This window comes from Corvus brachyrhynchos, unplaced genomic scaffold (genome assembly GCF_000691975.1).
Source record: "Corvus brachyrhynchos isolate BGI_N302 unplaced genomic scaffold, ASM69197v1 scaffold4, whole genome shotgun sequence".
Classification (NCBI taxonomy): Eukaryota; Metazoa; Chordata; class Aves; order Passeriformes; family Corvidae; genus Corvus; species Corvus brachyrhynchos.
In genome coordinates, this window is record NW_008237878.1 from 6,485,037 (window position 1) to 6,510,044 (window position 25,008).

General features: G+C 51.1%; 1 protein-coding gene across 1 annotated transcript in view; it reads left to right on the top strand.

The window, feature by feature from the left end:
- Nucleotides 1-24,793, top strand: part of PLXNA1 (plexin A1) — a 103,592-nt gene extending 78,799 nt beyond the window's left edge. The window contains 10 exon segments of the mRNA XM_008632237.2: nucleotides 3,308-3,374; nucleotides 7,958-8,104; nucleotides 8,921-9,080; nucleotides 9,634-9,737; nucleotides 10,164-10,260; nucleotides 10,929-11,119; nucleotides 11,794-11,963; nucleotides 13,655-13,867; nucleotides 16,895-17,045; nucleotides 20,435-24,793. Of these exon segments, the coding sequence (XP_008630459.1) occupies nucleotides 3,308-3,374; nucleotides 7,958-8,104; nucleotides 8,921-9,080; nucleotides 9,634-9,737; nucleotides 10,164-10,260; nucleotides 10,929-11,119; nucleotides 11,794-11,963; nucleotides 13,655-13,867; nucleotides 16,895-17,045; nucleotides 20,435-20,530 (1,396 nt within the window). The 3' untranslated portion in view covers nucleotides 20,531-24,793.
- Nucleotides 24,794-25,008: the final 215 nt, after the last annotated feature.

Here is a 25,008-nt window from a genome sequence, read left to right on the forward strand (position 1 = left end):
CCAAGCCCTGCCGTGAGTCTGCCTGCCCCATCAATATTTAACGATAGCTCTGAGCTCTCCTTCATCACGGGCTGATGAATATTGAAAGATACACCAAGTCCTGAACAAAAACTATTAATAAGCTCCACTGGTTCAGCTCGAGGCTGTCCGTGCCATCTTCTCCCTTTGCACACCATGCGGTGCCTCCCCATCTCCACCTCCAGCAGCCTGGTGCCACCAGCCTTTGGCAGAGATGCAGGGATGGCTGACAGGCACAGGGCTGGCATGTCAACAGAAAGGCTCAAGAAACCCAGAGCATCTTTCAAACATCAACTGATGTTCATGGCATGGCCAGACTGGACAACGCCTGCCAGGTTTTGTGTGGGTGGCCCTGGGGAAGCACCTGGAGAAGACTCAGATGTGAGCTGGTCCCAGTTACATCTGTGTTGCCCATCCCGTTAGGCACATTGCTTTCTTACTCTCTCTGCTTCATTTATCACGTTACAAGGGTGCCCTTAATGTCTCGAAGCATCTCATTAGCAGCGTGTCAGAGGGGATGTGTCGTGCAGACCTGTGGCTGTCCGGGAGTGGGATGGATCTTGGAGGTGCCAACTGCTGTTCCCCATCCCTCTCCCCTGACTGCATTCTTAGGCTCTTCCCTCCCGATCATCCCTCCATAACACCAGGTTTCACTGAAATATTTAGAATGCATTTCCAGCTCCTGAAGTAAATCAATAAAATATAAATAAAAGGCATCATGAGGAGGCCGGCAGCAGCAGTGGCTAAGCCATGGCAGCGGCACAGGGGCAGAGCCCAGCCTGTCCAAAGACTGTCAGTCCCCAGCCACAGTGCTTGAGAGCCATTGCAGTTAGGACAGGGATAAGGCCCCCTGGCCAGCACCTTGCTTGTGCCTCCCTGAGTGATATTTAACAAAGAGAAACTGTTCTTGAAGCCACGAGTGGTAAAGAGGGCTGTGCTTCTCTATCTGTTTGATTAGCCCTGCTGTTGGGTGTGAGAGTGTGCTTACTGCCCAGGGCAACTGGATTAGGATTGATCTAACTGGGGAGAGCTGTTATTTATTTATTTGGTTGTTGGATAATCCCCCCATTGCTGTGGCATCTGGCTCTATCCTCTATGGATAAAGACAAACATCCGCCAGAGCCTGAGTGGTGGCACTTCAGATAAGCGTTACGGGCTTGTCAGGTCCTTTCTAGGGCCAGGGAGGATGTCTCCTGAATAGCTGCAGTCCACTCCTCCCTTGGCTTTCTCTCCACATCCCTTTCCTTCTCCCTTTTTTGTTCCCCATGGTGGATTTTTCTTTCCTGGTGGGGGCATGAAGCCTTCCCTTCCCTGAAGCCTCAGGTAATGCTGTCCTCAAATGCTTTAAGGAGGGCTGTGCTATTCCAGGGAGGGCAAAAAGGGCTAAGCACCATTAGCACAAGAGAAAACCTTGGAAGGGGCCATATGACACTGAGTCATCTTGAATAAAGTCTGGGAAAGTAGATTTCCTGCCCCAGCCATCTGTTCTTTGGAAACTGCTCCTGGCCCATCTGCAGGGCATGGCATTGCCATTGGGCAGTGCATGGAATTGGGCAGTGGGACTCCTCCTGATGGCTCTAACATTTTGGTTCCTTCTGGATTTTGTTTCTTGAGTGAGCCATTTGTATTTGTTTCCCTGATGCAAGAGGAATGCAGCCACGTCCCTGAGGTTATTAGTATTGCATGTGCTTTCAGGACCGTCTGCATTTGCAAGTGGCTGATCTGATAATTAATGGGTGGATAAGCTGAAGAAGCCTAACTGGAGAGGGTCGAGGGACCGGCTGGCATTTTTACTTTAGCAGGAGTGAAGGCCATGTTAAAAATAATAGACATATTAAGAGGAGTTTTAATCTTAGGGCGGAGAGGTAAGGTGTGGTGCAGAGACAGGCATGTTAAGCTGCCCTTGTAGGGCTGCTCAGTTCACCAGGGTCTGATGGCACCCTCAGCTCCCTCCACGCCTCCATGTCCCTCTCTCTGCTGGTGTGACACATCCTGGCTGCAGTGCCAGCACCCCGAGGTTCCCTCGCTCTATTCAGACTCACCATGTTTCACACCCATCCTGAGGGATCCTGCTCTCCCTCTTGTGCATGGTCCCCAGCAGACACAGGCAGCTCCCCTGGACCTTCCCTGCTATGCTGATTTGGAGCACAATGGCATCTGGGCTTGAACTGTGCTTTAGGAAACTAGGGGCAATGTATAGGTTTTCTCAATGCAGCTTTGGCTGCTTCCTTCAACTGCATATCCAAAAGCTGAGAGCCACAGCTCCATTTTTAAATTCCTTTTGGTGCAAGTGAGTGCACCACTGTACACTTGCAAACTTCTACATCACCACGCCACTCTGAGGAGACATACAGAAACCATAAACTTCCACCATTCAGACATGGAAGGGTTAAATTCCAAGCCTGGCACAGTGTCTGTGTTCCAAAAGTGCGTGGAAAACAGGTTAAGCTTCCAACCACTGCTCTTACTCCCTCCTTCTTTAATCACCTTGTTTTCAGATGAATTAGTAATGGGGATAAGTTTGATCAAAAACATATTTGGGTCAAAGTTTCTGGACCTAAATCTGGTCGTGGCTTTAACCAAGGCCATGTACCAGTGGACTGGTGGTGGTCAATGTCCTCTTGCTCTACTATGAGCCCTGGTCTTTGAGACTTTAGAGATCAAGGGCTGCTTCAGGGGTTGCAGGGAAGTCCCATGTCACCAGTAGTGGTGGCCTGCATCAGGGCAAGGGCAGTACTGAGTGCTCTGCAGGACCAGAAGCTCCCAGGTGGGGAAAGGGGCTTCCAGCTAGATCTGTCTTTGCCTTGGAACCTCAGCTCTTCCTTCAGGTTATGCTTTAACTGCAGAGCTTCAGGTAGGTTTGGGGATGGTGTACCTGGCTTAGGTGCCTCATACAATCCTCCTGTGGAGGGGCCTGCCTGGTTCCAATGGGACATCATAGAAGAAACAAAGTTCATTGAAGTAGGAGGTACCAGGGAGAAGCAGAAAGCTGCTCATCCCCTGGGTGAGACTCCTGGTGGGACAAGGTTGAGCTTGACTTGTTGCAGTTCTCCAAATACACTGGAGACGAATTTGCTTTTCTCTCCTGGGGAGCTGCTGATGGGAAGGCTTTCCACTAGAGCTTGTGCTGTCTGCTTGTGCCCCTGGCTTTGAGCCTCCTGCCTTTCCAGATGAAGCCTTTTAAAGCCAAAAATAATTTAGCTGCAGTCTAAGGGTGGGGTGGCAACAGGTGAGATTAGAGACCCTTAATATTCTCTGCTGATGGCTTTGCTCTCTACCTTCCCTACAGAACGGAGTCAGTGGCAGAGAAGATGCTGACAAATTGGTTCACGTTTCTGCTGTACAAGTTTCTGAAGGTGAGTTGGGGAAGGGATAGCAACCCCGTGTGGACAGGGAGGTGGTTCCTGCCTTGCTGGGCCAGCCAGCTACCCAAAGCCCAGGCTGACATGCTCCTGAGCATTGCTGCTCCCTCCCAGAGCAGAGATTGCTTCCCAGACCTCCTTTCCCATCCTGGTTTTCTGAGATGCGATTCTGGTCTCCTTTTTGGGAAATAGCTGAGATTGGGAAATGAAATCCAGATCAGGATTGCTTAATGCATAGCGGGTTTGAGATTTTAACAATGGTGCCCTGAGGAAAGATAAATCTGAAGCAACTCAGCTGACTCTTGGAGTGGTCCCCATTCCTCTCTTCTTGCCTTTGCTTGTGTAACTCAGGAGGAAAAAGCCCTTAGAGCTGACCCTTCTATAGGCATGGCTGTGATGGGAGGCTGTTTCTGCCTCTTTGAGTTGTAGTTTAATGAGTTGCACTCTTCATGTAACGCCACTGATTTTCCTTCATCTCTCCAGCACTGAGGTTCTGTGGCAGGGGAATGGTTTCCTGCAGGCATCTCCACTTCTGCTGCTGCTTCCCCTGCCAAAGGTGCCCTGGTGGGGATGGATGCCTTGAGGGGCTTGTTGACAGCCAGGGACAGAGCTCTCCACTGCACCTGCATGAGGCTGCAGAGCCTGTTAGCTTGAATTCACCTGTTTCCCAATTTCATTGGGGTAACAGAAGAGGATGCCCCAGTGTAAGCTCTGTTTTTACCACTGGTGCATCTACCCATATGGAGAACATTAATGCCATCAGCACCAGTGCTTCCACCTGCTAGAGCTGCACCAGTTTCCATGCAGATTACACAGCAGCAGCTCCAGTGCACGGACCCCTGGCTCAGTCCTGCTGCAACTTTGGGATGACTCTGACAGATGAACGGCGCCCGCGATCCTGCCGCTGGTTTGTCAGGCAGCAGGGCTGTTTCTTGGGATCCTGCCTGGTGTCGGTGCAGTGAGACTGGGTGGCAGACAGCCGTTTTTTGTGGGATTTCATCCCTCATTAAGATAAAGAGGATTTGAACCATTTCCAGCCAGGAGATGTGAGCGAGCAGGAGTCTGAGCAGAACTCAAGTGATCGTCAACGAGAGGTGATTTATAATATCACTTACATGCACTTGGCTTTTTGCCTCTGTCGAGGAATACCCTGTATCTATAAAAATCTATCTAGCTTGCCAGGGGTGGGAGAGGAGAAGAGCTGTGCTGGTCATAGGGAGATGTCAAACCTCCCACCACCCCTTTGTGCCAGGGCTTTGCCCAGCAGGGCCCTTGCATCAGCACCGCCCGGTGGGATTGGGTAGAACACTGGCAGAAGGCTCTTTGGGCTCTGTGAACTTGGTGGCACAGGCAGGAGTAGCTCCCCTCAAGGCTCCCTGAAGTGAACAGGGTTATGCTTTGGCCGAGCAAACTGCAGTGCACAGCCTATGAACACCTGCAGCAGTGTTTGGGGACATTGCATTTGCGTGTGTGACCTGACATCCTTTATCTGTCCCTGGCTGGACTGGGCCATGTTCAGAAGCTACTTTGAATCAGCTCGTGCATCACCATTGTCCTGCATCTGTCCTTGTCGCCCTTCAGACAGGCTTCTGGGCACATGACCAGGTGTGGGGCAGGTCTGAGGGTAAGGAGTAGCAAGTGAGAGATGTGGGGATGGTGGGACCAGGGCAATGCCTCTTTATAAAAAAGTCCTTGGCTACACCATGACTTAGGCATGGGAAAACACCTCCAGTCTCTGGGTGGTAGCAGCAGGAGAAAGGTCAGATCTAGGTGCACCATTACAAGAGAAATATACACAGAGGGCCTGGATGAACTTGCTGGCTGTGAAATTTGTTACGCTGGGATTCATCTCCTTGGGAAGTGGTTGAAACTCCACTGCTTGAGTCACTTGAGTTAAACTGGAAGAGACTTGAGGATGTGCTCATGCCCTCTTCTGGGCTAGTCCCACCAGAGGAGACCCACGAGGCTGTTCTCACCTGTCTCTGGGCAGTGAGGATCACAGGTGGCAGCAAAAGCAGGAGAAGGCCATGGAGTAGATGGAGAGTATCACAGCAGACAGTTTGCCAGCAGGGAAAGTGCCCCAAAGTGCGGTAATTGTGCATGTAAATGAGGCAGACAGCCACGTGCCCAGCTGCCAGATCGGCTCTCAGCAAACCTGCCCCGAGCAGGGCAAGATACACTGGGGTGAGGGATGGGCACAGGGACAGGACAGCCCCTCATGCTCAGGGCCAGCAGCTTGGGGAGCCAGCAAGGGCTGGCGCTTTCAGGAGGGCCCTGTAGTAGCATTTATCAGACTCTTAATGAGATACCTCAGGGAAAGGGAGATGGATAAATTGAGACAAGTGCTGAAAAATGCACAATATTAGGTTCCTGATGAGCTAGATCTAGTCAGTAAGACAGTTTGGGAATTACCTGGCTTGTCTCAGCCTGCTCCCAACATATCAACACAGGCATGCACAGGGTGTCTGCAGCTGCCCTCCTCCAGCTCGGCTGCCATGGAGAGCTCCCAAAGCTCCCCCTCAGCCAAGTTCCCAGCAGAGAGCAAACTGCATAAGGGCTGGCAGCATGGGCACAGTCACATTTGGGGGGCAGGCTGCCCTTCATCAACCTGAGGGGCCATCTGGCCACATCTCAGTGGTCTCCTCCTGTATATCACCTGATGGAGGGAGCTCCTCTCAGGTCAACTGCCCAGCTCTGGTTTCTTTGGTCCCTGTTCATTTTGTTGGTCTCTGTCAAAGATGATCCCTAAATCATCCTCATCTGCAGTGTCTCAGTGAGCTGTGACCCACAGCTGCATCTTGGCCCTGGTCTTCAAGAGCCGATGGGGCAGTGAGGCTGGGAGTGAGGTGTTGCATTTTAAGGGTAGGATCCACATTAGGAACAGATGGAGAAGCCAGTGTGGGAAAGACTGAGCCCACCTCTCTTGGTGTGGATCCCCAGAGGTGGTGCAGAGCTGCAGAGAAGGGGCAGCAGCCATGCCTTACTGGAGAGGTGAAAGCTGTGGGCTGCGACTGCAGCAACCATGGCAGATGGAAGCAAGAGTCCCACTCCAAGCTATCCTTCATCCATACCACTTCCACAGACTTGGAAGTTTCACAAGGAGTTTTTGCAAGCAACCAAAAAAGGCGACTTGAGTCCTTCCACCAGAACCAGAGAGGTAGGCTTGGGGTGCCCTGGGACCCCTGGGCTGTCACCACTCTGCAGCCAGCCTCGCCTTGCTGGGCAGCCGGTGATGTGCAGCCTAGCACCCACTTGGGTCTCTCGCTTTTCCAAGCTGACTTAATGAAGCCAAGTTTGCAAATGATACATAATTTCAAAGACAGGCGTGTTGTCGGAAGGTCTGGGGATGATGTATGCCTGTTCCTGCTCGTTAGCAGCTGTCTCTTTAATTACTGCAGATGCTAACGAGATGCTAACAGCATATGGTGACAGGGAGAGCAGCCGCACTTTGCACCAAAGTACAATTCATTTGTGAGGCGGCCGGGAGGGAGGGATGAGGGCCAGTGGGGTAAAATCTGCTGGGACTTCTTCCCATCCTCTCTGTTCCCATTGTACTCCTTTTTCTCCCTTAAGGCTAATGGCTGTATCTGGAAGGGCTCATTTGGATGCAGTTCAGGGGAGATGTTTGGGCCCTGGGTGATGAACGGGTGTCCACTCTGAGCCCTGCTATGCCAAATCCTGGCTCCAGGCTGGCTGGTCCTTCCAACCTTGGCAGGTCCTTTACTGTTCCCGAATCCAGCATCCAGCATATTTTAGGGAGAAGTGTCTGGTCCAGTTTCCCTTTCCCTTCCTCACATGTATGAGATAGATGCTGATGTGGCTCTGTCTGGTGGCTAAAGCTGGCTCTCACTACCAGGCTTTGGCAGTGGAGATGCGTAGGTGGCAAATGATTTAGCTGCAGGAAACCTCATTGCCTGGTCCCCTCCATCACTTAGAGACTCAGGGCAGGGTTGTCTGTGGGTTGCTCCCTTGCTTTTCCTTTCCAATGGATCTGTCTGGCTGTGCCCAGCTGTCATTTGGAGAAACCTCCTTTGACCTTCTCTCATGTGAGACTGGGCTTGTGGAAGACATCAGAACTGCAACGTGCTACCTGGGCAAGAACCCCCAGGCTGTCCTACTGCAGCATGCCCTTTCTAGTTCTCAGGTGCTTCTCTTGTCTAGAGCAGCTCAAAAGACAGGCTGTATCCCATACTCAAGGTCCCCAGACTCAATCTGCTCTTCAGTAGACTTGAATTTACCCTTTTTAGCTCATCTTTGGCTTGCAGAATGAGCAGAATTCACGCAGAAGTATCTGGAAGCTCTGAGAATCTGAGCCAACAGGTTGATAGACAATCAACTTCCAATGGGCTTGGAAGGAGAGAATAAGTTCCTTCACAGGATGAATTTTACCATGAACCCCCTTCCTTGCAGTCTTGAGCAAGGGATGGAGACTCTTTATAATGCCATGTGTGGGGATTGATGCTGCAGGGCCACAGGAGACTTCTGACACAATGGTGGTTCTTGAAAGGCAAAGCTGGTGCCTGGCACCTTCTAACTCTTCTCTCTCCTCTCCTCTCCTCCATCCCCCTGTCCCACAGGAATGTGCCGGGGAACCACTCTTCATGCTCTACTGTGCCATCAAGCAGCAGATGGAGAAGGGACCCATTGATGCCATCACAGGAGAGGCTCGCTACTCCCTCAGTGAGGACAAGCTCATCCGGCAGCAGATTGACTACAAAATGCTGGTTAGTGCAAACAGAAGGCTCAGTGGTGTTGGTGCTTGCCAGGACTGCCAGGTCCAGCTCTTTAACAAGATCTTGGAGGCACACAAAGTACTTTTAGAGAGAGTTTTGTCCGTTGTTCTCTCCAGCATTCCTGGGTGCCTCTTGGCCTGTCTGAGTGGGGCCCATCTCAGACAGGGTCAGAAACAGGGCCTTTCCTTGGCAAGGTTTGCTCTTGCCATGGGCCCAAGGAAGCCAAACATGAACTGAATCCTTCTCCATATCTCTCTAAGCAAACCCCCTGGCAATGGCAGGTTTGAGTGAGAGATGCTGTTGAGCTTGTGCTACATGGAGCAGCCCATAGCTCATGTTGGGTGTGGATCGAAGTTAGAGCTTTGAGGTTACTGCAGGAGATGGAGAGATACTTCTCTTCTTCCTTCTGAGCCCTCTCCTCTGTCCAGCTAAATGATAAGCCAGACTCTTCCCCTGGCTGAGCCTGCAGCTGGTTCTTCACCTGCAGCTCAGTTTCCACTGGGATGGTTGGGAGAGGAGTGGAGTGTGCCTGGGCATTGCTTGTTCTCAACAGGCTTTGGTGCACTGGGCATGGTTTGCTGGCCCAGGATTCCTTCACTGACACTGTGCTCCCTTTCTGGGAATTGGAGATTTGAGACTGGCAGGGAGAGGTGGGGAAAGGGGAAAGGGGAAAATGGCTACAACTCTACAGCAGTCCGGGAGGTGGGAAGACACGGCCTGTAGACAGCTGTAGCCTTGTGTCCTTGGACCTGCCTTTGCAGCCAGTGTGTCACAGCCTCTCACTCGAGCCTTTCTGACCCTGTGCAGACCCTGAACTGCGTGAACCCTGAGAATGAGAATGCCCCAGAGATCCCTGTCAAGGTGCTGAACTGCGACACCATCACGCAGGTGAAGGAGAAGCTGCTGGATGCTGTCTACAAGGGTGTGCCCTATTCCCAGCGACCCAAAGCTGGAGACATGGACCTGGGTAAGAGAGAGGCCAAGCACTTCCCTGTGGGGAACAGGGATGTGACTAAGAGCAGAAGTGCCAATAAATCTGGGCAGGGCAGGAAAATCAACATATCCTACAGGAGCACATTTGTGCTTGTTCAGTCCACTTTTGCTATGCTGACTGGCACTGACTGTGTGTGAGGAGCCCTGGCATGAGAATGGGGATCCTGCCAGTTGAGACAATGGGGAGAAGAGCCCCTTTGGCTCTGACTGGGGTCTGAATTGCAGGCTTGAGGTGTCTTGAGATCCAAGGAGGCCAGCAATAGTTGAGAGCAGTGTTAATAGTCTGTTCTTAAAGGGGGGACAGGGGAATGGAGAGGAGCAAAGGTAACAATCACCAGGGTCAAACTGATGCTGGCTTTCCTTGAGTACTTGGATTTACCCAACACACTGATAGTCATCAGCCTTGGGGCTCAGAGAGGGGTAGGAGGGCTCTTTAGTTGATGCCTGGGTACCGTGCTCCTGCCCTTGCCTTAGCTTTGTGCTCCTATTATCCGCTAACCATGAGCCCTTCTCCCTCACGGGGACAGAGTGGCGGCAGGGCAGGATGGCCCGGATCATACTGCAGGATGAAGATGTCACCACAAAGATTGACAATGACTGGAAGAGGCTGAACACCCTGGCCCACTACCAGGTAAGGCTCTCCATGATGGAGAACACTGAGCAGTCACCAGCTGCTTTGAACTTGAGCATCTTCTCTCCCTCCTCAGCTTGGTCAGGGCCTGGGCTCAGCTCTCCAGGGCCATGGCCAGGAGGTCTGCAGTCACTTTCCTTCCTGCACCTCATGTTTATGGTCCTTTTAAATGGGACATTTCCAGAGTTCATAGAGGCTGTTCTGCACTCTGGCCTTACTCTGCCATTTTCATGCTGAGCTTTCTGGTGTGTTCCTGTTCTGCCCCTTCCCCCATCTGTCACAGAGCTATGTCAGGCTCCTTTGCTGGAGATGATGTCCCTGGGGTGGTGGCAGTGTAGCTGCATCCCTCTGGGGCTGGTTTCTGCCGTGGCTGTTCCCCCTGTGCCTCTCTGCTGTGGCAGCCTCTCAGTCCATCTCTGCCCACAGGTGACGGATGGCTCCTCAGTCGCCCTGGTGCCCAAGCAGAACTCAGCATACAACATCTCCAACTCCTCCACCTTCACCAAGTCCCTCAGCAGATACGGTGAGTGCACAGGGGCATCCTCCTCTGGGCTGGCAGGGGAGGTGACACTGGGCTGGGTATGTGGACCAAGGCACAGGGCAAGTGACTATAACTGTAACTCATGTGAACAAAGTCCTCCAAACTCCCAGCTCTCCTGCACGATGCAATTTATTCTGGTGTTGGAGAGGGAACAGGTGCCCTCAGAGCCGTCTTTCTTTGCAGTGTGTTGGACTCAGGGGAAAAAGGCAAATGTTAGATGGCTGCTGTTAAGGGATCTTTTCCCTTTTATTCCCCTGAAATCTAATTAAAAGAAGCACAGAGGCACTTAGCACTTAAAAGAGCAGAGTTGAAGACTCCCACGAATGTGCTGGCATATATACTTCAGCCTTGGTTTGGGAGGGAATAGTGTGATCAGCTCAGACTGATGCACAGGAAGCATCTGTGATCCTGTCACTTGTGTGCTGGGAGCAGGACAGGCTCTGCAGAATTCTATTCAGGGTGGTCCTGGCCCCTGTACATCAGCCAGGCTTGCATGTGGCTCAGTGGGATATGAGGATGGTCACAGCAGAGCTCCCAGTCCATGGTGGCTGCAGGGGCTGAATCCCAAAGCTCCTCTGGAGGGGAGGGCAGTGATGGGGCTGGTGGGGAAGCAGAGGTGGCAGGGTAGGAGCATCCCCCTGTGCTTGCAGAGAGCATGCTGAGGACAGCCAGCAGCCCCGACAGCCTGCGCTCACGGACCCCCATGATCACCCCCGACCTGGAGAGCGGCACCAAGCTCTGGCACCTGGTGAAAAACCACGACCACATGGACCAGAGGGAGGGCGACCGGGGCAGCAAGATGGTCTCCGAAATCTACCTGACCCGTCTGTTGGCCACCAAGGTATGGCCCAGAGACCCAAAGCTGATGCCTGGCTTTTGAAATCTGAGTGGGGAAGGGTTGTGATTTGCGTTGTCCAAAAGTGGTAAGCACTACTTTTTTGTTAGCCTCCTGCTCTAGCACAGGAAGAGGTCCTCATTTGATCTCTTTTCTGAGCTGGAGGTGAAGGGTTTGTGTGTTGAAACCCTCAGTGAACATCCCCTGAGTGGATTTTACTATTTGCTTTTTGCGCCTTTTGGTGTTTTTACTGTTGCCTGTATCCTTGAGCAGCTGCTGGTCTGCAAAGCAGAGATATCCTGGGATAGGTGCCTCTTTGGTGTTTGGGATAAAGCTGCAGAACTGGTGATGTGGGAAGGGTGATTATCCCTGGCATTTGGCATTGCAGCATGTTCCACTTCCCTCAGCACATACAACAATTTTTGTTTTGTATGGTGCTTTCCTTTGTATACTTTTAGCATGCCAGATCATACAGTGAAGGAGATACCTCATCACTGCACTGTCTGTTTCCCAGTATAAACCACTGAGAACCAGTAGGGTTACACAGACTGTACTGTGCTGCTCTTCCAGGTGTAGGAATAGAAGTGAAATTGATTTAGAGGCTGACCATTAGTTAAAGACTCACCTCTCTGCTGGCACAAGGTGTTGCTGAGCAGCCCTTTTCTCTTTCTCCTCCTCAGGGTACCCTGCAGAAATTTGTGGATGACCTGTTTGAGACCATCTTTAGCACAGCTCACCGTGGGAGTGCACTGCCCCTCGCCATCAAGTACATGTTTGATTTCCTGGATGAACAAGCTGATAAGCATCAGATCAATGATTATGATGTCAGGCACACCTGGAAGAGTAACTGGTAATGGAGAAGGACAGTGGGCAAGGGGGGTGGGCTAACAATATCACAGCTTCCAAGCCCTCCCACAGGGAGCAGAAATATGTACCTGGAAATGATCCAGGACAAGAGAGGCCCATATCTCTGTATTTGGGGTGTGAGTAAATCCCTTGCATGCCTTCCTTCGAAGAAAAAAATCCCAGGAATGCAATGTTCCCTCAGCCCTTCCCCAGATCCCAAGCAGCACGCTCCCCCGATCGCTGCAGTCGCTGAGGGCCACAGCAGCTCTGTTCCCATCTCACCTTGGCCTCTCCATCCTCTGGGCTCCTCCAGGGATGCCAGCCCCAATTCTCATCTCTGCTGTCCTGAAGGTGTTTCCACGCTCCTTGCTGTCACTCAGCCGTGCCCTACCAAAGCCAGCACAGATCTGTGTGCACACCCTCGCTGCCCTTGCCCGCAGAGCCAGCCCCTGCTCTGCTAATCTCTGGCTGAACGCTGGGGTGGGCGGCTCATGAGGCCTCCTGGGTGCTGTGCTGGGGCCGGGGCTCCAGCAGGTGTTGGCTCCTTAGCCCCCTTTGGCATTTCTCGTTTCTGCTGCCTCACTGGTTCCACCTCTCTGATCTTGCCGTGACTGGAGACGGGTACGTATGTTCCCCGTGTCTGGCATTTGTTAAATGGCAGCCAAATTGCTTTTGTGTAGTTCAGTAACTGTTTGCAATTAGCAGGGCAGGAAAAGAAACATTTTTAAATGGAGATGTGAGAGCGCGGAAGTGCTTGGAACTGATTTATAACTCAGCTTCCTATATTAAAAGAAGGAGTGAAAGGCAAGGGAGGAAAAAAGCCCCACTCTTCAGGGGCTGGGCACGAAGGCTCTTGCATACTAATGCCTGTGCTTATCTCTGGGTGCTAATTCGACGTGTGGAGCTAATTTCTCCAGGCCATTCCCTTCACAAATGAAATATGTACACGCACCCAGTACCCTCATTAGGAAAGTCCTGGGGAATGAAGTGTGTTTTGTTTAAGATAAAAACATTCACTGAATGTAGGTGCTGGGGGATGACAGAGCAGGGAGGATTTCTGATGGAGGAGGCTCTGAGGCACTCCTGGGAGAGGAGGGGGGCAGCAGGATTGGGAAGTGGAGCCATGGAGGGTGGCATGTGTGTCAGTATGCAGCAAACAACCAGTCGATGGCTCGCCAGGAGACCTGCTGTCTCTACAGCTGAGAGCTTTATTTCCAGCACCTGAGGCCACCTAAATTTTCCTCTGGTGTTAAATGCGCTAATGAGTCCCTTGAGGAGTCCAGTTAACTCCCTCCTCTGGCATGGGAGATGTGTGAAATGCCACACAGCGCCTTCGAAGGGATTATTGATGTGAGAGAAAGGGACCGTGCCTGGTTTGACCCATGGGCTCAGCAAGGTCTCTTCAGTGTGAGTGGATCCTTGGAGAAACCACAGATCTGCACCGCCCTGGTTTGCCTTTGGAGATGTTGGCAGTGCTGAGGAATTTCTTCACAGAGAACTGTGTCTTTGTGGGGGTGGGCAGGGGGGAATGGACATTTACCCAGGATGTTTGCATCCCTGGAATGCTGGGGAAAGCAACCTACCCAATTCTGCGTCATGGGGAGCTCCTTCTCCACAACTAGAGGTGCATGTATGTGCCAGCTGCCTTGCAGGGTGTGGTTCAGGAGCTGACTCCTATTTTCCTTCATCCCTCAGTCTACCTCTACGTTTTTGGGTGAATGTGATTAAGAACCCCCAGTTTGTGTTCGACATTCACAAGAACAGTATTACTGATGCCTGCCTATCCGTGGTGGCTCAGACATTCATGGACTCCTGCTCAACTTCTGAGCACAAGCTAGGAAAGGACTCTCCCTCCAACAAACTACTGTATGCCAAGGACATCCCCAACTACAAGAGCTGGGTAGAAAGGTGAGTAGACTTGGCCATAGCTCCTTGCTTCACCTGGGGGACTTGCAGTGGATGCTCATGGATGTGGGGACTTGGGTTGTTGGGAGGGCTCCTCTTGGCAGCTGACTGAAGCAGGACTGTACTAATGCTGGCAGAAGGTGATCCTCTTGTTTGGGGGATGATGCTTTCTCATTATTGTCTCCTGGAATGAGTTTGCAATGACTGTTCTGAAGAGCTGTTTATGACTTGCTTGAGGGGTGCTAAAAGCAACATCCACTATTAGGTTGTCTGATGTCTTCTGTTGTAAAAACTTGGTCTGTACTAGGGAATTACTAACACCTCCCTTGATTGCTTTTGAAGAGCAGTGAGAACTCAGCCTTGGACTAGAGAAGTGCCTCTTTTGTACCACAACAATTCACCCAGGTTTTGCTGAAATGCTTGAAAATTATAATTTCCCATCTCTCATCCTTCAGTACGTGTCGCCTGGAATCCTTGTGAGGGTACATGCTCTGAGGCAGTGCTCAGGCTGCTGTCTCTGTGCTGAGGAGCAGGGAGAGGAGCAGGTCCCCTGACACCTTCCAACACCCTCCACCTTCCCTGTTAGCTGATGAGAGATGTCCCTCTGTCCCGCTGAATTAATGTAGTGTTAAAGGTTCAGGGTTTGAATGAGACTGATTTTGATGCACTCAGGCATAATACTGTGTTTAGCTTTATCCTTTTGGGAGAGAAACCTAGGAGATGTCCTCCAAAGCCCTCCAAATAGAGCTACTGTTAAAATGTTACTGTCCTGTGAAGTGGAACTTCATAAAACTTAAAAAATGGCAGATTTCAGGTTGCTGATGCAACTTCTCCTTTGTGGTGATGTGCTGGATTAAAGATGATGCTTGGTCTTAACTGAGGGCCCTTTTTCAGCATCTTGAGCAAATACAGAATGAACTAAATGAAGAATGCCCAGACAACAGTAAATGTAATATTCTCTAGTTTGTAAGGGTGGAACTTTGTAGCCTAAATCACCTTGGGTACTCGCTTGTGCACAGATATTTTTGTTGCACCATTGGCATGCCTGGTGTTTTGCAGGCAAGTACAAAGACAAGCTTCTTCCCTTGAGGAAGGTAGGGCTTGGATCAGAAGGAAAAATGCCCCTGAAATATGATGCCTGAGATGAGAGGTGAGCTGCATTGTAATAGGAGGAAGTTCTTTGCGTGGGGCTGGATGGGGCTTTGGAGTGGGGTCCCATAGGAACATCACAAGCTTCATAAGGTGAATTTCTTTGACCTTGCCATCTCTATGACAAAAATATTCAGCTCTGTGTATGTGCCTGGAAGAAAAAAGGTATAAAACCATTTCAGAGTTAAACATTGGTCTAGACATTCTGCGTCCCTGGGGAGGAGGTGGGAGATCTCAGTGGTGACAGATGTTCCTGCCATCGCTTACCTCCAGAATGGTCCCAGAGGCAGATGAGCAGGGGGCAGAGATGTCCTGTGCAGGGGGTGACTATGTCTACCACTGTTCTTCTACTGCAGGGATTTATGGCATAGTCAGCATTTCTGGCTTTTGGCACAGTAACAGTCACAAAGCTTTGCAGAGGAGGGATGGGAGTGGTGTGGGGGTGGCTGAGTGGGACTGCCAGTCCCAACAGCAGGTCTGTCTGCTGCTGTGGCTCAGGCACCAGCTGAAAAAAGGGCATCCTGCCAATCTGAGGCAGGAATAGCACAGGGAAGGGCTTAGGAAGCGGGGAACCTGGGGAAACCCAAGGGGACTGCTGCTGGGGTCACATGTTATGTGTCCTCTGGAAAAGGTCGGTGTGACTGGAATCTTGGTCCACATGAGCCAGGCACACCTTGTATTGAAAAACGATGGTTTCTTCCCATCCTATGTGTCATGATAACACCTGGAATGTGAAACTGCTGCTTTAGGACACGTCACTCTGAGGTGATCTTTCTAGGGGTGTAGGAGATGCCTGGTTTAGTCAGAGGTCCTCACCCCAGACCACTGCTCTCCCGGCACCATCCAGGAATTCTCTGGCATCATTTTCTGGGTGTGAATGAGCCTCTTTGTAAAAACTGCCCAAGTAGTTTATCACTAGCTGAGTTCAGTGCTGTGGGATAGAGTGGATCCTCATATTCATCTCCTCAAGTGGTCTTGCTGCCATCTGCTCCTATCCAAGTGCTTCAGCAGTGTTCCATCTCAGCGTTCAGCTGATGACACTAATGATGCTAATCACTGTACCAGAAACTTCACTGAGTGAGGAGTCATGAGGAGCAGAGCAAACCTGGGAGAGGCTGGCACTCTGTATTTCCAGGTGGTAATGCTGGTAATACTGGTCCCTGGGAACAGCCAGAGCTCATTTGCTGTGGGCAGGGTTTCTTTTTAAAGAAAGGACACAACCCTGGTTTCCAAAAAGTCCTCAGCAGCCAGCCCACTGGTGCATCTGCTTTGTGTAACTCTCCTGCTGTAATGGGATGCTGCAGCTTTGTCCTCTCAGGGTTTTGATGAACATCCTGTTGGATATTCTGTTTTTCCACTACCACAGCACGTGTATTGCTGCAGGGGCAGGATGTCACCTGGTCTCCTGTTCACACCCCAAGTATTTAATTGAATGCAAAGGGGCATTGTTGGCTTTAGGGACATGGTGACCTTAGGAGAGCAGTAGCAAAACCTTGTGTGTTGCTGCAGGTGTGGAGGGTCCTGGTGCATGTGGTTTGGTGGCAACACATGCCAATGGGATGGGAAGGATAAAAAATGTGTTGTTTAGGAGAGGGTGGAAAATCCCTCAGAGCAGCATCTCTTGGCTTCCCAGCACAGTGAGCAGAATTGCTGGGTGCTGTTCCATCAGGACCATGTTCCTCACGGTGCTGACTGCTCTGTGGAGTGCTCAGAGACCTCTTAATGAGCAGTGTTATAATGGGTGATCACATGTCACTGCTTGGAGGTAAGATGCTCTTCACTTGCCTTTCCAGTGGCTGTTCTCTGTGAACATCGTGGCAGGGACCCATCCCCTCCTGCCTGTCCCTGCTTCTGACCCACTCTTCTGTTCCTCCCTGGCAGATATTATGCAGATATAGCTAAAATGCCAGCGATCAGTGACCAGGACATGAGCGCGTACCTGGCAGAGCAGTCGCGGTTGCACCTCAGCCAGTTCAACAGCATGAGCGCCCTGCACGAGATCTACTCCTACATCACCAAGTACAAGGATGAGGTAAGACGTGGTGAGGCAGAGTCAGGCCTGAGCTGCCACTTGATTCCTTTTGTCCTTGTTTCTGCAGTCCTCTGCTTTTTCCTATAAAAACACACCATGAAATGCAGAATAGTAACATATTCCATGTCTGTGCTTGGACCTGGTGGAGAAGGAAAGGTTTGGGAGGCATGAAGCCAGGAGCTGGAGTAGGCAGTGCTCATTCCTCGTATTTTCTGCAGTGAGTAATGTGGGAAACACCTATTTTTCTACACATTTGGCACATGAGCTCCATGAGGCTGCAGAGTTCCTGGCATTATCTCAGCGTGCCTCCCCTATCCACTGCCACCAATCCTGCACCATGGTGGTACCAATGCTGTGGAACTGTACAGGTGGTGTGTGGTTCCACTCCTCAGAGATGTTAGAGGATGTGGTGGCCTCTCCAGTGCTTGTTTTGTGAATGTCAGTAAGGATGGTTAAGAACTCCTCTGTTGTAATTTATACAAATTAATTTCTCAAAGCTCTGCTCAAATCCGCAGCCTACATCTTATTAAAGCAATAAAATATGTAACTACTGTAAAATATGGGTCTATACACAAAGCATGATAGTACAGGTTTTATTGTCCCAATAAAGGGGTTTGATGACTGTGTTTGAACGGTGGCTCATTTAGGTGACAGAGTGCCAGAATATCTTCTCACTCAGAGCCAGGAGAGGAAATGGGGTGCCTGTTATACCATGCAGCAATCCCGAGAGGCTTCTCCCAGTGCCTCTTTGAGGTGTGAATTTAAGGGGTCCATGAGCAGTTTGTAGCAGACCTGGCCCCTGGGTTTAAGGTCAGCACTGGGATCATGGTGGCCAATACCCTATGGAACTCGGTGCTTTACAGGAGGGAGGAGGAGGTCCTGGCTTCCCTGGTTCTTGGGAAGGTGCTGGTGGGACCTCTGTGCCACTCCTTAGATGACTTTGGATGGCACATCCCAGAGGCCCCTGTTGCTCTGGGTAATGGGTTGGCCATGAAGGGGTTCTGGGGTTTTACACTTCGTACACAGTTTTGTGGCTACCCTGAGAGTGCAAGTGGAGCAATCTGGAAGATCTAGATTTGCTGTGGTCCAGCTATCATCCCTCAGCCACCATCCAATGCTTGCTTCCTCCAGGCTAAAAGTCCTACAAGCCTTAAATAAATCCTCCAAGCCCTGGGTGAGAGCATGGAGGGGACCATGTGAGATGAACCCGTGGCATTAATGAGTTGCTCTTTAGGAGCACAGGTCCTCTTCTTTCCCAAGAGCAGCCTGACATCTGTTGAGTGTCTTGCTGTTGCCTGCTCTCTGAGCATCACAAGTGTGTTCACAGCTCTCAGGAACTTCTTTTATTATTTGTAATGGGATTAATAAATCGCAGCTGTTCCCTTTGTTTGTTTTCATTCATTAAGCACAATTATATGCAGCCCGATTGCACCCTCTTTGATGCAAAATGGGAGAGAATAATTTTTCCTGTTGTTCAGTGCAATAATATGCTGTCATTGGCTGTGAATGAAAATCATAATTAATTTTCATTTGGGTACTTGCATCTTGGTAATCAGTGGTCCTGGCTCCTTACAGCAGGTGACAAACCTGGGTCTCTCTATGCTCAGCACAGGTTTCCTTTGACTGCATTGTTTCCATAAGGCTGAGATAAGAGAGGGGTAAATAAATGCATGGGCAGTTTGGGAATCTTTTGACACCTCAGCATCCCAGGATATACAGCTGTCTGATTGGGAGGGGCAGAGGAGGCAGGTGGGTGGAAAAGGCTTCTCCTTCACTTCTCTGACCAATCTTGTTTGGTTCCAGCTGAGGCACCGTTCAGACATGTGGGGTTTTGATTTCTGTGTTAGTATCACTATAGGTGTTTTACTCTGTGTATAGCATGATGGCTGAGATAATCTGTGGAGATGGATGGGGGGGGAGTGTCCCCAGTAGCAGGTTTGTGGCAGAATCCATGAGTTCTTGCCAGTCCAGCTGCCGCCCTGAGTTGTCACTGCCAGGGGAGGTAAATCAGATGTGTCCAGCTCTTGCTGGTGATTTTTCCCCTCCTCAGGAGCTGGCACCAGTGCCCAGATGCAGCTTTCCCTTTTCTTTTGGGAAGAGACTTCCCATCAGGCATCTCTTACTGCCCCAGGAGACAGGGGCCAGGCTGGTCCTGCCCCAAAACAGCCTGAAGGAGACCCAATGTGTTGGTGGCCAGAGGCTGGTTTTGGCTGTGTGGTTGGATGCTCCTCAGCACACCCTGCCTGCCTCTCCACAACTCGCCAGTGCTGCAGCAGCTCTTAATCAAAGGGAGCTGATTCTCCATTAAGAAGTTACCTGTAGGGCTCCTGATGGACTTTGCCTGCCTCCTAGTAAGTCTATTAATTATACAACAGTTTGTTTCCAATTATGCAGCCAATGAAATGGTTAATCAAGTCCCCTTTGATGGATGCCTTGATATATAATTACAAAAAATTTGCTCTCTCAACTAGCTCACCCGAGGAGATGAGATTTCTGTCAGGTTTGTTTTTTTAAATCGGCTTTTCTGCTCTGCTGGCATGACGTTAGTGAGACGAGACTCCTGGCTGCTGGGAGGGCAACTGCCCCTTTGTTTTACACTTTGTTACTCCCTTTTTCCCACTCTGAGCCTCATCTTCTACCTTCCTGCTGCTGCCAGTCCTTCCCCCAGCCCTGGGGGCGTGGTCACATCCAGCCCAGGGCAGGGGACTGACCCTCCAGTCTGCAATCTGTCATCCTGATCAGCAGCTTGTTCAGGGGAAGGATTTTAAAGAAGGGAAGTCATTCTCAGGGGTCTGTGGGTGCACCCCTTTAACAGGACTGGGGGCTCCCAGGCTTTGCTGGCGCATCTATCTGATGTCCCCTTCCAGCACCCCACTGTCCTCATTGTCCACTGTGGGGAGAAATGTGACAGGTTTTAACTCTGGTGGCAGCTGAAGCCTTGTGGATTTGGTGTTTTTGTGCTTGTGGAACCAGTTCATGGTTTGATTGTGGTCTCTGAAACACAACCCCTGCTTCCCTAAGGTGTAACAGGATTGTTGGAGTCACAGACATGGCGGGAAGGTGTTGTTGGCTTGGATTTGGGGTTCGCTCTCTGTTTGACTGTGTTTCCTTCACTTCCCCATGTGCAAGTTGGCTTCTCGTTAGTGTCAGGCAGGTCCCTGGTGTTACTGCAGACCCTTTGGGGTTCCCAGTGGGCTCGGTTTGTGGAGGGCACCACTCAGAGTGGTGTCTTCCACCTTGCACTTCCTTTGGCCCCATTGGGGAACAAGAATCCTTCCCATGGGGCCACATCCCCATCTCCTGATGCCGTCAAAGAGCCAGTGGGCCACAGGGAGCCGCTTTAGGTAGGAAGACACCTCCTCACCCTCTCTCCTCGCCTCTCTCCCCAGATTTTAGCTGCGTTGGAGAAGGACGAGCAGGCCCGGAGGCAGCGGCTGCGGAGTAAGCTGGAGCAGGCGATCGACACAATGGCCTTAAGCAGCTGAGAAGGCAGCGGCGGCGGCAGCGTCCGGCAGCGGGGGCGGCAGGACGGAGGGAGGGAGGGAGGAAGGACCGGCCAGCGGCAGCCACGGGCACAAGACTTTGGGGCTGGCAGCGGCCGGGCCCGCGGGAGCCGCCGCGCCTCCGCACGCTTCCCACGGACAAACACGGAAACGTCGCGCTTTAGCGGAAAAAACCACAAACCCCGACGGCGGCAGCAGCGTCGATAGAACTCCCTGACCCACAGACAAACCCCCCAGTCCAGCCGGGATGCAGCGGGGACCTTGCAGAGAGGCGATGCCGGGAGGAGGAGAAGGGGGTCGCCTGCCCCGTGGAGCTGCTGGGCATCCCTTGCCTGGGCAGAGCCCCTGAGCCCACAGGGAAGGAGGGTCGGGACCGCGGGGCTTTCTAGGAAGGCGTTTGGATGTTGTTGTTACTTTGGTGAAGGGAGGGTGGGTGGGCTCCTATTTTTACTGTACTTGACTTGCTCTCCCTTCCTTCCCCCCAGCTGTCCACCTCCTCTCCTCCTCTCTCTTTTTCTCTCTCTCCCCCCTTCTCTCTCTCTCTCTCTCTGGCCTTCTGCCACTAGTGTTAACTGCTATATTTGCACAATTTACACGAGACAAACAAAATTTTTAATTTAAAGGAAAAAAAAATTGTAACAAAAAATGGGAGGGGAAAAAATATTCTAAATTTTTTTAAATGAACTAACAAAAATGATTTTAAGAGATAAGCTAAAGGACTGATGCTGGGGAGATTTGGGGTGGGGGCTTTAGGGGTGGGCAGGAAAGGGAGAAATCCCTGAGCTTTGATATTTCTAAAATACGTCCTGTGCCATGTTTTATTTGAATGTCGTTTAGTGCGAAAAAAAAAATTGAAGAAAAAAAAAGTTGGGAGTTTTGTTAGCTGGATAGATGCTGTTATTTTAATGCTGCTGAGTGGTTCTGGAGGTCAAAATCAGAGAGGAAGGGAGATCCCAAGGCTGTTTTTTTCTTTTCCTGGGTGATTGCTGAAGGATGGTCGGTGTTTTGTTGAGCTTGTCCTTGTTTTCCCGGTTCGGTGGCCATGGGGTGGTCTGGGCAGCGCTGCCTGCTTCTGCCTGTCCTGGGATGATGCGGGGTGGAGGATGGTTGTGGGGCCTTGGGGACTGTCAGGAGGGTTGATGGAGAGCCAGCCTGGCTTTTTGTGGCAGATTCTCTGGCACTGGAGCTGCCTTAACAAAGGCCCTTTATGTTTATTTTTCCCCATCATCTTTTTGTGCCGATGCAGGGGATGAGACCAGATCCCTGGCAAAAGGGAAGGCAGCTCCTCTGCATTCCTGACTGGGATCCCCCCTGGCAAACCCCACTGGGTTCCCAGCCCATGGAGGGACTGGGATTCTGGCTGCCATGGGGCTGTTGCCTGCTCTTCCACCTGGGGACCCCAAATGTGTGCAGGACCTTCCACCCAAGACTGACCTTTCTTTCTCTTGTCTTTTCCTTCTTTCTCCCCCTTTCTCTCCTTGCTGTCACCCTGTCTCCCCTCCGCTGCCTCCGCCCTGACAGGGCTTTGCTGGAGACCTGAGGTCTCTCCCTCAGTTGCCCCCTTGGAAATGCCAGTTCCTTGTGGGTTTGTGCTTTCCAGAGATGAAAAGGTGCTGAATGCTGCCCTGAATGGCAGCAGGTGACCAAAAACTTCCAAAAGAAATGAGCAAAACCCTTTCCTTTTCTGTACTGAGAACTCCTGTCACTGCCCAGGCCACGGCACCCGGGGCCACACTCTGCCAGGAGCGGACGGCTGTCGAAATCCAAGTGGAGAGAAGCCCAGCTGATTTCTGTCCATTCCCTTAAATTGCAAGTTAAGGGGGGGAGAGGGAGAAATAATGAAGTTTTTAATTAAAAAAAAAAATAATAAAAGTGTGTATATATATATATGTGGTTACAATCTAATTCTCGTGCCCCAGTGGGGTGCTTGTATATTCAACTGAAGGAGAATCGAACCAATATAAATATGAGATGAATTTACACAGCCAGTTAAAACAAAACAAACAACAACCGAAAGAAAGAAAAATTAAAAAAGGATACCAAATGGTCTGGAAGGAACTTCCAAGCCTTTCTCACCATGCAGAACAATTGTTTGAAGCCTGCACATCTCTCATTATGTTGTAATTTTGTTTGGTTTTGTTTTGTTTTAATAAGGAGGGAAAGGAGAGAAGATGCTGATTAAAAAAGAAAAAAAAAAGGAAAAAAAAAGATGACAAAAGAATCCAACCACAACAGCAAAACTATGTTTGAAAAAGAATTTATAATTGTTTCCCAAACCTACGAACCCTGAGCTGTCGCTGGATTTCTGAGAGCTGTGGGCTGTTGCATGACTGTGCTAGATTTTAGTCTGAGTTGATCTTTTTAAGAAACAGAAGAAAAAAACCCATAAAACAAAGAAACTGCAAGTATTGAATTTTAGAGGTTCGTTTAGGCCTGTTACCTGTTTTTTTTTTAATTTGAAATTAATTTGCCACTTTCTCGTCCAGAAGGAAAAAAAAAAAAAGAAACAGCAAAATGAAAGACTTTAGAGGTTCACATCTCAAATGTGGTACTTGGAGAGCCTTAAAGGACAGCTGTGTGCCCTGTGCCGGGGCCACCGCTGGCTGCCAGCATCTCCCTGGGTGCTCTGGTGGGACAGAACCCTCCGGGGGTCCCTTTGTAGAATTCACTGCTGCTGTGGTGGGGTGGAGGGGTGCCTGCAGCTCCCTTTGGTGCAAAACTTCTTCCTTGTGGCATTGCTGGCTGCGTGGTACTGGTGGAGGTCCTGGAAATCGCCCGGAGGATGGCGGCAATTCATCGGTGGTCACTGCGGTGTGACGGAAGGGGAGCGATGGCTTTGAGGTCTCTGTCCAGGACCTGTGTGGGTCCTGCCTGTTGCAGTGGTAAGAGTGTCTTGGGGAGCTTTGGTTGGTGTTGAGGGAGCCAAGCACATGGGTTTTGTGGTGGTTGAGAGGGGATGGAGATGTGTTTCTAAGAGCATCTCCCTGAAAATTTCCCTTTGGACAGAGAGGGCTGGAAGCACTGTTAATTGCTGAGGTCTCTTAGCCTGTTGCTTTCCCAGCAGCAATGCTGTGGGTGCTCCCTCAGCCAGCCTGGAGGGACAAATTAGTTTTTTGGCCATAGTGGGTCTGAGGTGAATTTGGGCAGCAGAGAGGCTCCTGGGGAGGTCATGCTGGGTTGAATGGCAGTGCCATGGTGTGGCTCTGCTTTCTGGGCTCCCCTTGTGCTGTGACCTAGCTCTTCCAGCCCCCTGGTGATGCTGACTGCCTGTAGTGTGGTCCTAGGGATGAGTTCCCGTTGGCTTCCTCCTGGAGAGCTTTGGGGTGTCTGCAGTTTGCTCCAGCAAAGGATGCCTCAGCATCTCCCCACCACTCGGGGGTCCCCTTGCTGCCTCTAACGGGGAGGGTGGTGGTCAGTCAGGTGGGCACTGCAGTGCTGCCCGCAGCCTCTGGCGCTTCTTGGTGCTACCTTTGCCTTTCGCATGATGCCCAGCGTCCTTAATCGTGCCAGGCAGCTGCCTGCCCTCCCTTGACCAGCCTGGCGGGGTCAGAACCGGCCCTGTCAGACCCTGACTCAGAACGGAGAAAGGTGTGGAGAAGCTGGGAAGCACCCACAGGACTCCTCTTACTGCTGGTATAGCCCCTGCCCCAGAATGGGCTGAGATGGAGAAGTATCCCTTGCTGTGAGCCTGCCTTTCCGGGCACTCCTGCTCTGGACACCACCAGAGGCAGCTGGGCCATGCAAGCTGATCCCCCACCGCTGCAAGCAAGGGGGGTCCCTGGCTGCTCTCATTGCCTTTCTCTTCAGTTTGGGGTTAAAAAATGTGCAGTCCAGCCTGGACGTGTCCCCTCAGCAGGAGCCCCGTGTCACCCTCAGAGCTGGCCCCAGCCTGGGGACAGGGAGCAGGGGGATGGGTGGGGGGACCCCCCCAGGCTCACCCGCTCCTGACCAAAGCGCACAACGAGCTGTCCTTTAAGAAAGCAGGGGAAAACCTAAGGCGGACCCGGCGAGAGGCAGAGAATTCTAATAGTTTTAGAAAATTAAATGGGGAAAAAAAAAAATCACACTCCGGAGTCCTGATTCCCTTTCTGTGATTGTTTCAGACTTGAAGCAACAGGCCAGCACGGCTGGCCAAGCGCCCTTTGATCGTGTAAATATCCTGCTATTTCCTATTTTAATGTTCTTCAGATTTAGTACTTGTAAATAAACACATGCATCAAGGAGAGATTAAACATTTTTGCTAAAGCTGGTGTTTTGCCTGTGTTTTTGGGGGTGATGTGGGTGCGTGGGGCAGGCAGCTTTGGGAGCAGTGGGCAAATCCATGGCTGTGCCAGGGGATGTGATGCCAAATGGCATGTGCTGTGATGGGCCAGCAACACGGTGCATATGTGGGTGTGGGGGTCCTGAACTCTGGTTGTTTACACCCCCCAAAGGAGCTCCAGGCTCTCACAGGGGAATAT